At 37.9% G+C, this 18137-nt stretch overlaps 1 protein-coding gene across 1 annotated transcript in view; it reads left to right on the forward strand.

Moving 5' to 3' along the window:
• The first annotated feature begins 2740 nt into the window (after nucleotides 1–2740).
• Nucleotides 2741–18137, forward strand: part of tmem47 (transmembrane protein 47) — a 16288-nt gene continuing 891 nt past the window's right edge. The window contains exons 1-3 of the mRNA XM_083555091.1: nucleotides 2741–3276; nucleotides 15140–15280; nucleotides 18063–18137. The exon at nucleotides 18063–18137 is cut by the window's right edge and continues 891 nt beyond it. Coding sequence (XP_083411217.1) covers nucleotides 3039–3276; nucleotides 15140–15280; nucleotides 18063–18137 — 454 coding nt within the window. The 5' untranslated portion in view covers nucleotides 2741–3038. The remainder of the gene's footprint in view (nucleotides 3277–15139; nucleotides 15281–18062) is intronic.

The raw sequence follows: 18137 nt of genomic DNA on the forward strand, positions 1-18137 counted from the left end.
AACACCATGATTTCTGAATGGATGAGATTGATTTATTTTAAGTATAACACATGGAAAACACACTTCTACTGTGCATTAATTTATAAACATCTCATCTCATCTCATCAGCTTGCTACTGAGAGCAGAGAGGATAAATAAAATTAAATATTTTTAAGGATCTTTTTTTCTTACATAAGGATGACACAACCAATGTTAGTATTTAGAAAGCCTGAGTCACTGAGTTTATAGTCATTTAACCAAGTTTAAAGGAAGCTAAATATTTAGAACTGTACAGACATTTTTTAAAACTAACATTGAGGCACAACTTAAACAAGGGATGTCCAAACTTTTTCACAAAGGGCCGGTGTTTTCTTTCGAACTCAGCAAAGGGCATCAAATTCTACCTGTTTAAATCTAATTATTTTATTTTCAATGACTTTCAGGTGTGGCCCTTACATGATTGGAATAAAAACCTGCACTTACACTGGCCCTTTGTGCAAAAGATTGGACACCTTTGACTTAAACATTAAAAAGACTGTAGTGTAGATTGTGTCCTTGGGGCCAACATTAACCTCATTAGAAAACAATAAGGATTCAGGTTTCCAAAAAAAAAAAAAACCTTACTAATAGATGATATGATCTGAATCACCCAAACTGAGAGTAAAACATTCAGCACTGGCAACCCTGAAAGAGAAAGAGCTGGTCCTCACTTTTCTTCATGCAGGATGCTATAATGATTTAGAGATGTTTTTCACAGGTAAATCAGCTACAATCAATGTTTTTGCTGTTCTGTAAACTAGACACAAAGGATTTGCAAACTAAATAAATAAAAATAACTTTTTAAAACCCTCAAAGGAAATTCTTCAGTTATGAATATTGATGAGTTGATGATGCCTCTAACACAAATTAACATGGTTTCCCCCCACTGATAGTTCCCCTCTCACTACAATTGGTAATCAGTAAAGCTTTAAGACTCCGCCAGAGGACACGGTCGACCCTCACACACACACACACACACACACACACACACACACACACACACACACACACACACACACACACACACAGACCCTGGAGCAGAGATTAAAGCTCCTCAGATCTGCTCTGTTTTCTGCATCATGAATAAATTTTTTTTTTGCTATATTGTTAGATACTTGACATAAAGGCATGATGTCATCACTGACTGGAAGTCTAGCATGGTATTAGAAAATCTTAGTTCCGGTAGATTACAACCTCAATTTAAGTTCACTGTGTGAAGTGTAAATAAAAACAGAAAAAAACAGTTTTCTAGCTGCTCAACAGTTCTAGGTCTTCTTAGTCATATTTTTCATTTCATGACATTTTTAAACATCGAATAGTCTTGGCTGCAGAAAGGTCAGTCAGTTCAGCCCCTGCACTCTTCTACCACAAAGCCGTGCTGTAGTAATAGATGCATTATGCGGTTAACATCATCTCACTGATATATACCAGTCCTTCCCTAAAAACACGTTGACTGGATGGAAAGTTATTTTGCCTTTCCATTTTTTTTTTTAGTAAAAGTTACTTCTCCGGCCCTTTGTTGGCCCGTAATTAGTGAGATATGTTGCATAATTCCAAATTACCTTATTTTTCGAAACATTTAAAATGTTGTCTATGTTCTATTGTGACTAAAATATCATTAAATCATTGCATTCTTGTTATTTTTGTATAATGATGATGATGATGATGATGATGATGATGATGGCGACAGGGGGCGCTACAACTCTCATAAAATCAGTTCAAGCTTCACTTAAGTGTTCATATAACACACTTACTATTTACTTACAATTATTTTCACTAAATAATTAAGCGTCTTATTAAAGATCATTCCCACTGCACTGATTTTACTGCAATGGACTTAAATTGATATTTATTGTCATGTATTAGGATTATTGTGGTTGTTACCAGTATCCGTCGTTAGAGGGCGCTGGAACGAGTGAGAGAAAAGAGATATGTTGTAAGGAAAGAAAGGAAGTAAAGGTGCTTGGTGAAATCACAGGTGTGTGTGTGTGTGTGTGTGTGTGTGTGTGTGTGGGTGGGGGGGTATTTTATTACAGGCAGAGACGTTACAATTATTATTATTATTATTATTATTATTATTATTATTATTATTATTATTATTACTGTAGTAGTGAGTTTAGTTTTTTGGTTTTACAGTTTTTACAAGAAAGTGAAAGACAAGATAAAAAGAGTGAGTGAGCACTTTAAATCTATAGCGGCTAAAGAAATAGAGATAAAGAGTATCTGGATAGAAAAAAAAGGCAGACGACTGGGGAAAAATGAAAACAGAAAAGGAAGTAGACAGATAAAAAAACAAGTGGAGAGATAGAGAAGAAAAATGTATAAAGAGGACAGACACAGACAGACAGACAGACAGACAGACAGACAGACAGATAGATAGATAGATAGATAGATAGATAGATAGATAGATAGATAGATAGATAGATCCAGACACAGTGTGTATGTGTGTGTGTGTGTGTGTGTGAGTGAGTGAGTGAGTGAGAGAGAGAGAGAGAGAGAGAGAGAGAGAGAGAGAGAGAGAGAGAGAAATGAAAGGAACTGAAAAAAGGAAGACAGAGCGAAAGAAATATAAAAAGAATAGATACATGTAGAAATATAGAGATATAGATAAAGTAAATGTGAAGAAAAGAAAAAGAGAGAAATAAAAAACAGCAATGGAGATATAGAAAAGAAATATAGAGAAATAAATGTAGAAAGAGGAGAGAGAGAGAGAGAGAGAGAGAGAGAGAGAGAGAGAGAGAGCGAGCAGGACAAATGGGGTGTTTCGTGTGGGCGGGTTTTAGGACCCTGCAGGTGCGCCGTGTTTTGTGTTCAGTAATGTGCAGTGCGGATTCTCATCCTCGGAGCGCGCGACCCTCCGCCTGACTCCAGCACTCGCGCTTTCTTCGCCGTTCTTTCTCATAGGCGGCAGCGGCATCAGCAGCATCAGCAGCATCACCACCGCGGCGTCGTTCCACGAGCACGAGCACGAGCGCCACGACCGCGACCCCCGGCAGCTGCCGCCCCCCCAACCGCTGCTGATGGCCTCGTCCGCGAGCGGCACGGAGGAGTCGCGCGGTGCGGCGTCCTCGTCGGCGCCCACGCCCCTTAAACTGGTGGGCCTGGTGTGCGTGTTCCTGGCGCTGTGCCTGGACGTGGGCGCCGTGCTGAGCCCCGCGTGGGTCACCGCCGACCAGCAGTACTACCTGTCCCTGTGGGAGTCGTGCTGGAAGTCCGCCGGCGCGAGCGCGTGGCAGTGCACCGGCACGCTAAACACGGGTGAGCCCGCGCCCCACACACACACACACACACACACACACACACACACGATAAACAAACAAAGCAACCGGGCGCACTTTTATCCCGGGTGTTTTAATGACGATATGATCTCGATATCACGATAAAAATTTGTTACAATATCGACCACCTTTAGTGACAAACGTCTGATGTAAAAGCTCTTTAAATTCTTTACAGATTGTTGTTTCCTGCTTTATCTTGTAAACAACAACTGTAATAAATCATACACAACTGATTCATTAGATTTAAACTTATTTGCTATTTCTTTATGCAAATAGGACTCTATGCAAATAAGACTCTAATCAAATATGCACTCATTTGCATGCGTCATGAAAACAAAGATTGTCAATGCGAAGAAATTTAACAGAAAAGTGTTGGAAAACAAAAATTTGTCAAATCATAATAATGGCACATGGTGTGATAACTCTATTTTCAATATATAATATATAATCGAACGTGCATCCGATAATATTCATAATATTTATCTATTTTACTGTAATATCCATCGAGTTAGGACAAAAACAATGATGTGTAAGTTAAAAAAAGAGAGATTTTGATAAAACAATGTACTTAATTGTCTTAAAAGTGTAATTTATCAAGAACATTGTCATGTAATATGTCAGTAAACAAGCTTTTCTTTAATATATGACATGATATATGGGTGGGGCTTTTAAATCTTTTCATGTTTAGGATAACGCAGGGTCTGAAAAATGTCATACATTTTTTACTATTTGAATGATGATGTTCTTTCTTATATTACTCTATTGTAAGAGAAGATTCATTGTAAGTTAAAAAATTCTCAGTTCCACATGTAGTGTCCTGCTTCAAACCTCAACCGAATCCAATAGAAAGTGATTGCGCTGCTGTTTAAGCGATCGTCTACTGTTAAAACAGGAACGCTGAGACACGTTTTGTGTCCTGAGCGAGTTTATCGATATGAGTATAACGTTACGTCGTCACTGAGACACTGATACTGCAGATGCACTGATATTTTATATCTCTCAGATCGCTCATTTCATATGTTTCTGCTGAAAATAATATCCGAATTCATTATATCTTAATATATTTATGGCCTGAAGAAAGGATCTTCTGGAAAAAAAAAAATTATAAGTCAGCATTACATGATAAATGTAAAAGAGTATCATTGAGTATCATTGAGTATCATTGTGTATCATTGAGTATCATTGTGTATCTGTGTGTCTAACTGATTTTGTTGCTCTATTGATGAGAGCATATCATGTTACAGAGGTTCATCTCGGTGTCTGCCGCCGTATCGATCAGCAAATTTAAGACTATTCGGATGTAAACAATTCAGTTATCCCTTCATGTAATTATATATTATCATTACCCATTGGCTGTCACTGTCTCGGTTAACTTAATCGCAAAACTTTTAGGTCAAGCATAACATTCATAAGATATATTGAGCTTAATTAAGGGCCTACAATGTGTTCTGGGACTGGGAAAATCATATATGAAGATGTTTTTTTTTTTTCCAATATTGTTTATTCAATTGATTCACACTCATAAAAAGTCACGTATGAGTTTTCATGCCGATGATTGGATGGGAAGAAACGATATTTCTGGAGGTATTTCCTGTTCGAAGCAAAGAAGATGGCAAACTGTGATCTGCGAAAATATCGAAAGGAGGACCTACAGTGTTTCGATACAACACAAGTACCCTGATAAAACCTCTGTATTCACTACACAGTATCTTAATATAGAGGGTTATTAAGAGCTAAGTACACAGTGCAGTGTTTGGAAGCATAAGAATTTAAAATTACCGTTCACAGGAATATATTTTCATTGTAACTGAGAGCACTTCAATTGTGCGAGCACTGAGCATTGAGTACTGTATGATTTCATTAAGAATCCTGGTGCCTGCTCGCCATTCTAATTTCTATCAGACACTTAAACAGGACTAAATAAAATGTCTCGCGATGTCCCAGATGGATTCAAGTTCTTGTTAATATAAAACATGTCCTAATACTCATTGTGAATAAATAGACAGCTCTTAAAAAGCATCACAGTCAGTTGAGCATCACAGTCATCACGAGCTGAGATGCAAGAAAACAAACAAAAAAACAAACATAAGGATTTCATTGTTTTAGTCCTGTGCATGAGAACTACAAGCCCGAGACAAGACCCTAAATGGACAACTGTGGCACAGTTTAAGTAAGAGCTTTATAGCGGTGGTCTCGGACCGTTTGGTGCCCGATGGGCCAAGGCACGGCATGAAATGATGGCTGTGATCTCCATTAAATCTCCCTGCCAAGACACCACCATGACTTAACCCTAATGAGGTCGTATCTCAGGAGTGATATGGCCCAGATCTTAAAAGTTTGGGCACAAGTTTTGAACATTTTTTGCATCCTTATGTGACTAAAAGTAACCATGTTTGGTTTTCTAATCTTGAGCTCTGTTCTAAAACAAGCCATGGTTGTGTTTAGGTCATTTATAAATAGCATAACAGATTATATCAGTTAGCTTGAGATATTTTGCTCATAGCACATTTAGCTCGGTTATGAGGCTGTATTAAGGGCTCTCTGTTTCACTATTTATAAATAGGCGATAGAAAACCATCTGGGGTGAATGGTATTAGTGCATTTAGCTAGCTAAATTCCAGTTTTCTTCGACTTCTTCGACATGCCATTTTTATGAAGTAAAAACTTTACTAAGAAAACAAATACTTTAAAAGTGTAATATTTTCACTAAGGGAATGTGTAGAGCAGGTGCTAATCACTCGTTTCTAGTAAATTTTTCTGTTCTGCTCTTTCTTCGCATTTTTGCCACTCAGTGCTCTCAGACAATGCGGGAATGTCACAGCGGGCCCAGCTGGGATTTCTTTTCTGCTTTTGTTGCCCCTGAAAAACGGCCTTTTTGTCAGGGTTCAGTGTGAAAAGGGGAGGCTAACTTGGCCATGCTAACTCCCCCGAGACATTGGTGTGCACGCAGATTAGTTACCGCGGCAACAAGTGGCCCATTTCACACCAAGTAAAAGAAACCTGAGATACTTTTGCTCCTGGACAGATAAAAACAGTGAATATCTGCGGTGTTTTGAAAGTTTAGAGTCCATAAAAAGTGGCGAAGGAAGTGGAAGTTAAAGTGTCTTTTTTATTCCTTTATCTGTTTGCTTTTTGTCCTACAAACAAATAAAAAAAAGTTAAGCTCGGGCCTCATTAAACTACCAGAGCTCCAGCAGAAAAGGAGTTGAACTTCGGAGCTTCATCGATCCGAGAATCACTTTAATTCGTCACTCTGCTTATTCTCGTATTTTGCCTGTGTGTCATGCGCTGTGCATTAAACAAATCCCATTAGCTTTGCAATTACCGCTCGGCTAACGCGGCCCTCTACAGCACGCCATTATCGACCCTCTAAATGCACGGTTTGTCCTCGATAGACGTTTTGGTTAGAGATTAGTTTGCTTTAAGGATTAACTGTTAAATTAAGGCATTAATATGCTCGCTCACACACACACACACACACACACACACACACACACACACACACACACACACACACACACACACAGGAGACTGAGGAATTTGGTCAGGGTCTGTGAGAAAGTTTTGTGCTGATGTAGAATGTAAAGGGCGTGTGTGAAGCTAATTTCTGCTCTCTATAACTGTGTGTGTGTGTGTGTGTGTGTGTGTGTGTGTGTGTGTGTGTGTGTGTGTGGACCTGTCCCTGTTTCAGTACTATTTTTAACACCCCCTTGTCCACTTTCTCCTCACCGCACAAGAGCGCAAAATATCTACAACGTCATTTTTAATTAGCTCATCTTGTTGATGAGAGGGGAGGGACTTCAGCAGGTTTCGAAACCAATCAGGATTGATATGCAAATTACTGATGATGGCAGTGTGATAAGATGGGATTTTTTTTAGTTGCAGACGACACTGAAGTGCAATAGGATAGCTAGCTGTTTAACAGAATCGTTATTTTAACTTGGTTGTTTAAATATGTGTGTGTGGGCTGGCTCATCAGCTTTGAACCAATCAGGATTGATATGCAAATTAAGCCTGGATGATAAACCTGGGAAACGAGAAAATTTGGAGCCACAGGACCTGTAAGATAGCTAGATATTTTAGTTAGCCAGCTTAATGATGAGTTAAATCATTGTTGTTAACGTTGTATTGGTAATTATATAAAAGGAAGAAAATTTGCACAGAGGCACACCAGGCTAGCTAGCTAGCTAGCTTTTAGACGATCATGGTTGTTGAAATAAGCGCAACAGCTTCACCCCAGTCAGGATTGATGTGCAAAATATTTACCGATGACAACCAGGTTTCCGAAAACATTCAGCCATGGAACCACAGACACAAGATAGAGTAGCTATCTAGCTGTTGGATGTCATGGAAACCTTATTGATAAAAAAACTCAGAAAATTAGCTCAACAGCCAACCAGTATTGACATGCAAATTATTCTCTGGTGACAAGGCGGGGCCAAAGGACCTACATGCTAAGCTAGTTATCTGTCAACCATTGTTGTTAGCACTTTTTTAACTTTACCACACTAACAACTGAGTGCTAGTTTGGGTTAGGTGTTAAACCAGCTTGTTAGCTACTTGCTTAATAACAAATTATATGGAAATGTAATACATAAAAAAAAAATTTTTTTAAATCTATATTTACTATAGAATTGTATGGTTGTAGATTTAATTGTTATTACTTCCACCATTTATTTTTTTATTTGAAAGTTTGCCAAGTTCATGAGCAAACCCCCAAAGAGCCATTAAGTAAAGTTGAATTGTGTGGTAAAAGTATTGGCACCCCAAAGCAGCCAAGAAGGAAATTGAGATGGGAAGTCGAGCAGGGCACGTTCCAAACAACATTGGAACACAACCTGCTAATCTTCGTGACTGACCCTCATCCGTCTTTTTCATCACGCTCATTTATATGTTTGTATTTTTTGCCTGATCTCAGGCGTCTCCGTTTGTAAGACCGTCGGGTGTTACAGCGAGCGGATGAGATATAGATTTCGATAATTAACCTTGTGATTCTTATCAGCATTTCCCCCTTTCTGTGATCCTGCAGGGATGATGTTATTATTTTTTTTCTTTTGGAATACGACCACGTACCGCTTGGATTCCTCTAAACGCACGTCTCAAGGTGCTTCAAAGACGAAATTTCGAGAGACGAAGAAAGACGATCCTAAAGTTCGAACACTGGATGTTTCCTCTTGGGAAAAAAAGCATTGTTTGACCGACAGCAGGGTCGGGATATCTCTGTTATGACTTCCTGTAGTGACAAACGCATTCGTAACTCATAATCCTGTACCTTATATGGTAACGTGCGGCCCATAGCACGTTTAACGCACGTCACATATTAAGAACGACGGCTTTACGGCGGAGGAAATGACCTTGTTCTTCAGGTTGAGCTTTATGCTTGATGCAAGGCCGTAAAAGCAAAGGGTGAGCGAAATGAAAGAGATTTTAACGAGATGCCCGCTTTAAGTGTCTCTTTCCATCGACTTTTAAAAAAATAAGATTTATCTTCACTAGCGATGCCGTATACAGCAGTTTCTCTCAGGCCCCTGGGGAAATAAGGAAGAATGTTGGAATGTAGTTTTTTCAGGATGCACAGGACCCACTAAGGGATAAAAATAGAACTGGAATGTAGTGGTTAATATTAGGGAGGGAGAGAGAAATAGATTCTTTGGACCATTTTATGCTTATTGGTCTAAATGGGATGTTTTCCTATCGGTATGTTTTGAGCATTTTAAAGAAAACAAAATGCAGATTTAATAGAGCACAGAGCTGTGAACGTCCTTCTAAAACCCATTAACTCGTCTGCCGGAAATACGGAGAGCAGGAAAAATAAGTAAAAAAAAAAAATAATCCAATGATTTTAATTCTATATGCAAATCAGGGGCTTCTTAATCATACGCAAGAACATCCTCTGTGTCGTGCGATTCTAGATAAATAATCCACACCTGGGTGGTCTTGATATGCAGAGTTATTCTTACTACTTAAAAGTAGTCACAGATTCAATATCTTTCTTTCTTTCTTTCTTTCTTTCTTTCTTTCTTTCTTTCTTTCTTTCTTTCTTTCTTTCTTTCTTTCTTTCTTTCTTTCTTTCTTTCTTTCTTTCTTTCTTTCTTTCCTTCCTTCCTTCCTTCCTTCCTTCCTTCCTTCCAACATCTCCTGGTGATGTTGGAAAACTTGACCTTTGACACTGGAGACTCCTTCCAAGCCAATTTTCACATCAACCATATACATTGTAGTACACAGTGAAATTAACCAACATTTCTCCAGGAACAACGTGATACACGAAACAATTTAAATGAACACTAGATAACACAAAATGACAACAACCCGACTTCTACACAGGAGTACATAAAGTACTTATGTGCGGTAAGTGGTAGCTCGGTGGCTAAGATGTGGTACTTTGGATTGGAATATTGTGAGTTCAAATCCCAGCATCACCAAGCTCCCATTTCAAGGCCCATGAGCAAAACCTCCAAGCCTCAACTGCTCAGTTGTTTAAATGGGATGCCAAATGACTTAAATATACACCACTGTAACAATGCATATTTATAACATAAAATACCGTAATGTACGCCCAATAAACACTATTCTCCTCACTCTTAACCACACCAACACTATTATTAGATTTTATTTCTGTTAAGTAACACTCGCTTATAAAATCTGCTTCTCGTACCACCAAGTCCCTGTCATTTAAATGAGCGAATTATTGAACTTTTGATATGAAATTCTTCATAAATGAGTACGTGTTCATTCCACAAATTCACTGAAAGGCCAAAACCTCAGATATCTGGAACTACAACCGATTCTATATGTGTGGCTAAACCCCAAAGTCCTTTACAAAAGGCTGTTGTTGGCCGCTTTTGCTATTAGTGTGCGCCATGGACGAGTTTATTTTTCCTACTGTTTTGTGGACAGTTTGTTAGCTGAACAACGAATCCATGTCGTGTATCGCATGGCAAAAAAAAAAAAATCATGTTTTTCCTTCACCGCGCCCTCATCTACTCGGTCTCACCATGTTCGCTGTTACACACTGTCAGCTAACAGGCCTGGCATCTCTGTTTCCCGTGCATCGCCATCTCCCTTTATCTTTTCGTCTATCTTCTTTATTCACCCCCCCCTTCCCTCGCTCCTGTCAGTGCTCCGTGGAGGATTTGCTGCTATTTCTAGGCCCCACTCCAGTCGAGTGTCTTTAGAGTGCTTCTGTATAAAAGGCAGATGGAGAGATGGAGAAACACAGAGAAGATGAGAGAGAGGGGGGGGGGGGGGGTTAGGGAGAGAGGGAGTGCTGGAAGAGAAGGAGTGAGTGGTAGCATCCATTATGGGACGCCCCATTTATCCCAACAGAGTCAGTGATGAGCTCTCAGTGGTGCAAAAAGGTTCATTGTTTTACAATTAGGCAAAAAAACACAGTGTGTGTGTGTTTGTGTGTGGTTAATTACACAACGTTACTGTTCTCCCTTCTCATGTAATCCATCCGAACATGTTCTCTTTCCCACTCTGAAACTCGAGTGCATTTCTTTATCACTTCATTCTCTTCTCTCACACTCTCTCCATTCATTTCTTTTTTCTCTCTCTCACATACACGTTCATTCCCAGGCCGACATGCCCCTCTTGAGATGGACAAATAAACCTTTACCTTCCTTCCAGCTTGATTGTGTTTCACACAGCCTTATTGTGAATATCGGAAGATCTATTACAGAGAACCTTCTGAGCAATGCATTATATAATTTATAAATCCATGCTGGAGGAATTACTAAATGCATACGACACAATGTAAACTTTGGAGTTTTAGTTGCGAATTTGAGTACATTTTGAGTACATTCCTGTGGTGATGAATGAATGGGCTGAGATAACGGAAATATACAATACAGACCAAAATTTTGGACACACCTTCTCATTCAAAGAGTTTTCTTTATTTTCATGACTATGAAAATTGTAGATTCACACTGAAGGCATCAAAACTATGAATTAACACGTGGAATTATATATGGAATTATATACATAACAAAAAACTGTGAAACAACTGAAAAATGTCATATTCTAGGTTCTTCAAAGTAGCCACCTTTTGCTTTGATTACTGCTTTGCACACTCTTGGCATTCTCTTGATGAGCTTCAAGAGGTAGTCACCTGAAATGGTCTTCCAACAGTCTTGAAGGAGTTCCCCGAGAGATGCTTGGCACTTGTTGGCCCTTTTGCCTTCACTCTGCGGTCCAGCTCACCCCTAAACCATCTCGATTGGGTTCAGGTCCGGTGACTGTGAAGGCCAGGTCATCTGGCGCAGCACCCCATCACTCTCCTTCTTGGTCAAATAGCCCTTGATGCCTTCAGTGTCACTCTACAATTTTCATAGTCATGAAAATAAAGAAAACTCTTTGAATGAGAAGGTGTGTCCAAACTTTTGGTCTGTACTGTATATATTTAAAAAAATTGGGACAATATAACCTTTTTTTTTTTTTTTTTTGCCATGCGATACACGACATGGATTAGTTTTCAGCTAACAAACTGTCCACAAAACAGTTGGAAAAATAAACTCGTCCATGGGGCACACTTATAGCAAAGTGGCTAACAACAGCCCTTTGTAAAGGACTTTGGGGTTTATCCAGTAGAGGGTACTGATACACTATAGGGGCAAAGGTTTGTGAACAACTGACCATTAGATTGGTATGTATTTTTGGGACATCCAATTTCACATTTATTTCCATTCACTGTTATAATGACCTCCACTCTTCTGGGAAGATGTTCCGCTAGATGTTTTTTTTGGAGTGCAGCTGTAGAGATTTGTGCTACTGCATCCAAAGTCATCCTACAGAATCGTATACCACATATGGCTGGAAAAGTCAGGTGTCTCTTTATATTTGTCCATATAGCGTATATACGGACTTCATAAATGTAAGTTTGACTGTAACAATAAAATATTTGAACGCACATGAACTGAATATAGTTTGATGTTTTGGCTAAAAATAAAATCTCCGCCTTTAATTTTCCTTTCAGTCGAGTGTATTTACATCAGAGCGTGCACTTCTCTCTCAACCCTGTCTTTATACAGCTTCATGTCATAAATGTAATGTTAGTAAAAAACAAACAAAACAATACAGTAAACCAGCAAACAATTCATGATGATAATTGACGGCTGTTTCGTTTTCCCTCATCCATTCATCATCATTCTTACATTTATGCAATTCTTATGTTCTTATATTCTTTTATATGCATTGCGTGGAACAGGTATTTGGAATCTGCTTTCATAGCTTTTTCGTAAGCACTTATATGGCAGATGCTTAACGTTTTAATAAGAAATGTTATTAAACAAAAAATGATGTAAAGTTTGAATACCTAATGAGACATGGTCAAGTACATGAATTAGTACTTAGATTAATTCAAGTTTAAGCTAGCTAGATTTTCTAAGCTAAAAACAGAAACGCGCAGGTTCTAGTCACACCCACAAATTGCAAAACAAATCCGCATGTTTTGACCAATCAGAATCCAGAATACAACTTGCAACTGTGGTAATTTGTAATGGTTATAATCCAGCATGTTTTCCTATGATACTGATCTGCCATTATGTTTTTCGATGAAAAATGCTCATCCAAAACTGATAGTGTCTGTAGTCATGGTTACAGAATGGTGTGATTGTTATCGCACTCACACTTGATCTGCCCTACCCTTGCACAAATTATTACATGTGCCAGGATGAAAAAGGCATCACCTTCTGACCAATTAGCATCCAGAATTAAATTTCCAATTGTTGTCATGGTTTCATTCCGACCTGCATTTTTAGTAAGAGGACTATCCGAAGTTACAACTGAGGCATTTGCATCAGATATATTGATATTTAGTCTCTATAGACATGTTAACGAAGAGGTGCGATGCGACTTTTAGGATCTCATGCAGCAGAAAGAGAAAGCGTTCACATACCGACTGTGGAAAAGACGTCCACTGAGCCACGTAAAGCCACCAGATTATTCTCACACACTGACTTGCACGTTTGTTAAACGCGTCTATATGTAGCCGAGCCTGATACTACACAACAAAAGCTCACAGATCAGAGGCCTGCCCCGAAACTGAGGCCAAGCTGGTGTCAAACTTCACCTTCGCCATGGATTAATAAGCATCTATACGAGAACACGAGTGGGCGAAGTCTTACGGAACAAATGTGTTAAATAAGATGTAATAGAATATGCAGGATAAAGAGTGCATTGCGCAAAATAGGTGTGAAGGTGCCAGTTTTACATCAGCTGGTCATTCAAATTTGTCACTTGTTACTGGGAACTGTAAATGATAGGGGATTATGCACATAGCCACTATGTGTCGTCTAGGACCACAAATCACCTAGATTTCAATTCATATAAATACTACATACAGTTTACATAATACTGAGCAACTGAAGAGCTTTGAGAATAGATTTGGACTATAATTATTATCAACAGTTGACCACCTAAGCACCTGTCAGTATGCCTGAACAATGATGGAACTGTAATGAAAGGAAATTCAGTGCCACCCAGATGAGGATGGTTTCCCTTTTGTGTCTGGGTACTCTCAAGTTTTCTTCCTCATGCCATCTCAGGGAGTTTTTCCCTTGCCATAGTTGCCACTGGCACGCTCAATAGGAATCAACCTAAAATGATAAGGAACAAACTTATAAGCACTAAACTTATAAATTTATAACCTCTTTATCTCTGTTATGCTGCTTTAAAACAAGGTCCGTTGTTAAAAGTGCTATACATATAAATAAATTGAATCTGAAATAGCTTTAATGGATAAATATATATATTACTGTCGTCACTTGTGTGTTCCGTGTGTCTCAAGTACGTCATAGCAGCACCAAACTTCAAATCAAAGTCTTTGGTTACACTGTATGTCATAGGATCACTGGTCTCGACTCAATATACCGCATGTAATTATTCTGAATACAAAATAAAATCAGCAGAATAAAGAAATGCACGTTAGAGCTTTAGAGTGTGAGCCGTGCTGTGATTCTCATAGCGGTGCAATTAATCACAAAACTCACGGTTTAGATCACATTACGGTTTTTGAGTTATGGATCATTTTTCTATGATGGCGTATTAGAGGCCACTACGGGATAAAAAAAAACAAAAGCAGAAGGGGGGCAGGGATTAAAAAAAACAAAACAAAGTTTTGTAAATGTCTTGTGTGTAAAACTTAAACATTTATTAATTTCAAGTATTAAACTCCGATACCCCCCCAATTAATGTTTGAATTTTAAACACAAAACTTTTATAAAACAAGTTTATTTCTCAAACATTTTTAGGTTCAAAACTCGGAAATTCAATGCACCTCCCCTTCCATTAAAAAAAAAAAAAAATCCTATAATGGCCTAAATACGACCTCGTATTTTTCCGATTGACAAAAAGAGGTAAGGAGACAAATATAATTTGCTTTCCATTTAGGATTTATGAAAAATGTTACAGCAAGGAAATGCTCCAAAAAACCCCCCAAAAAACTACCCTTCATTCTGAGATTGGTAATTTTTTTTTTTTTAAATGCATCTGAAAGTAATAAGCAATTAGTTTGTGTTGCACCCCTAGATTCTCGTATAAAAGGAAAACAGAAGAACAGAGCAAACTCACTTGACAGCTAATACATTTACAAAATTAATCACGTTTATTATTATAATATTTCAGATGTAATATATACATGTATAAAAAAATCTTCTTATTACTTTTAAAGAATGGTCATTTCTGGTTGCCAACTCCAAAATTATGAAGCAGAGTAATCTTTCAGAACTGATTTTCCTGAATGGAATTTAAAACATAATCAACATGGAAACCAGTGCCTCGATTAATGGTCAGTGCAAATATTCACACAACTCTCCATTAACCCGTGATCGATGTTTGTGTTGCAGATTGGCAGATCGCTACGTTGGCACTTTTGCACGGAGGAGCCTTCCTCATCCTCATCTCTTTCATGGTGGCCCTGGTGTCTGTGTGCACGTGCAGCAGGAGGCGTTTCTACAGACCCGTCGCTGTCATGCTGTTCGCTGCAGGTGACTGTGACACGCTCATAGCTTATTAGCTGCATTGGATTGTTAGTGATTTGTAATAGAACTGGGTGGTGTTTGGCTTGTTACCAAGACGACAAGCTTTGTAAGCAAATCTAGATGGCATTTTAAAAAGAAATATCACTGAAATCCTGCATTTAAAAATAGACATACAGTATATATAGTATTATATTGTGTGGATTTAACTAAATAGATTGACATACCTAAATCGAGGTCGTAAATGTATTTGCCACTATAAATCCTTGGATTAATAAACCTCCTTCTTTTTAAGTCGTTATGGAGTTCTGTCCACGGAGAGATATTTTTAATTAAAGTATTAGCATGAGGATATGAGCTTTAATCCTATCACCATCCTCCCATGATTGAATGAATATAATATTTTAAACTTTTTTTCAATGGAGTGTGAGCTATGCCAGTTTAAACAAACCCTGCACACAATTTCAGTAGTTGAGCAAAAATCAGGATTACGATTTCCTAATTCGGGATTTAGTCCCACAGTAAACTAAACAGAGCATTTACAAAACATTCTGTGAGTTGCTGAATAGGAGATTTGTTCTAAGTCTGGCATGTGTGACTTTTTAATATTAATGCTGATAAATTTGTTTTGTTTTAAATGAGCTGAGAAAGGAAAGACTAAGTAGAAATAAATAACTGGCTAAGAAAAAAATAACTAGCTAGCTCAGGAAGAAATAACTGTTACAAACTAAGAACAAATTACAGTAATCCCCCGCTTTACCGCGGTTCAAATCTGGCGCCCCGGTTTATCACGGAATTGCATTTGCCAGATAACATTCGTTTGGCTGATTTTCCTGGTGTCTCGCGGCTAGAACGATAGACCAAAAAAAAAAACTTATAGGAAATTGTTTTATTTTTAAATAATTTTTTAATTATTGAAATTTATTGATAAAAACATTATTATTTATAAAATAAAGTAAAATGTTAATACTCTACAGCAGGGGTCTCCAATCTTTTCCAGAAAGGGCCAGTGTGGGTGCAGGTTTTCATTCCAACCAATCAATTGTCACACCTGATAGTCATTAATAATGAAGATCATTAGATTTGAACAGGTAGAATCTGGTGTGGACTTGCTTGGTTGGAATAAAAACCTGCACCCACACTGGCCCTTTCTGGAAAAGATTGGAGACCCCTGCTCTACAGTACTGTATAAAATAGCATTTTTGGGGTGGCGTCCATTTATCACAGTTTTTCACGATTACTGTATTACTATGTTACTATTACTAGCTAAGACAAAAATTTAACTATCTTAGAAAAAAAATAACTAAATAGTAAAGAAAGGAATAACCATACCTAGCTAAGAAAAAGAACTAACTACATAAGAAAAAGAAAAACTAGAGGCTAAGCAAGAGATAACTGTGATAAAAAAATGTTTAAGTAAATATCTAGCTAAGAAAGAAAGAATTATAACCAGCTAGGAAAAAATATCCAGCCAAAAACTCCTAATAAATAGCTAAGATAGAAATAACTATAGCTAAGAAAAAAGAAGATAAGAAAAAAACTGATTATTAAGTAGGAAAGAAATGATAGAAATCGAAGTAAAGAAAAGTCTAGCTAGTAAAGTAATAACAAATAAGTAGCTAATAACAAAACAACTAGCTCAGAAATAACTTTGAAATAGCAATTAAACTAAGAAATAAACTAAGAATTAAAAGATAAATCTGCAAATAGTTCCCTCAGCTAACTCAATCAGGCTAAACTAATCCAGTACAAAGGTGGATTTTACCATTTTGAATGGTCATTAAAATAAGTAAATCTGACCTAAAATCATTTTCTCCTTATTATATCAGACCCTGTCCTGAGTGATACTGAACATCCGGAGAAAGATCAGGAACTATATGAATGCGGTAATGGTGTAATGGTATCTGCTCACTTCTGCTCAATGCTCAGATGCTCTCTGTACGTACACAGTAAACGGGTACGTTTATAACAGAGTGGAGAAGCTCACTGGGACATGTCCTCAGGGCGAAGGAATGCGGAAACAGGAAGTTTGTCACAGCGTCGCACTTCGGCACACAGCTGTTCCACTAATGACTTTTTCCTCTGTTTCGAATTAATCACACAGACGTACGCTTTAAAAAGATCTCTTTTTTTAATGGATTTTTTTTTTTAATGTCCTTTGAAGTCGTTCTGCTTTGTTGAGGAGCTCATCACGGATTGCAATTCCCTCTGAGGAGCGGAAAAATTCTTAACCGACTTTAGTTTTTACTCCTGTTCCACGAGTTAAAATATGGCTTTTGTTTGAACCACTCATTCCTCTCACATTGTTTGTCAGGTTGTTTGATATTTCGCTATTTCCTTCCTTTGAGCTTTATTTTTCTTTGTAACGTCCCTTCTCACCTTTAAGGAGACTTCACGTCAAAAGAAGGAATCGCAAGAGCAAGTTGTTCAGAACTATAATTTTATATCTATGCTAATTGCACGTAGAAAGAATAAATACTAGCTAAGAAATTAATAACAAACTAGTTAAGAACTAACTGCAAGCATAATTAAACATTTCTTGCCTCTGACTCTGAAATTTCAGCCCTGTACATACAGAGAAAATGAATCGCTCTAGTGTGGATATAGTCAGAGTCAGGGTTAGTTACTTTTAGCTTTGAAAGCTAATAGCTAGGCGACCGATCACTTTTCTGTGGTAGCTAGATAGTAGCTAGATGATATGTTTAGCTAGCTAAAATTTTTTATCAATCGATACTGACGTTTTAGGACAATATTATCATGTTAATTATCATGTTTGTTTTACCCTTTGCAGTCGTCCTGCAGGCCTGTAGCCTAGTTCTGTTTCCCATCAAGTTCATCGAGACCGTCAGCTTACGAATATACCACG

This window comes from Silurus aristotelis (assembly GCF_946808225.1).
Source record: "Silurus aristotelis genome assembly, chromosome: 11".
NCBI lineage: Eukaryota > Metazoa > Chordata > Actinopteri > Siluriformes > Siluridae > Silurus > Silurus aristotelis.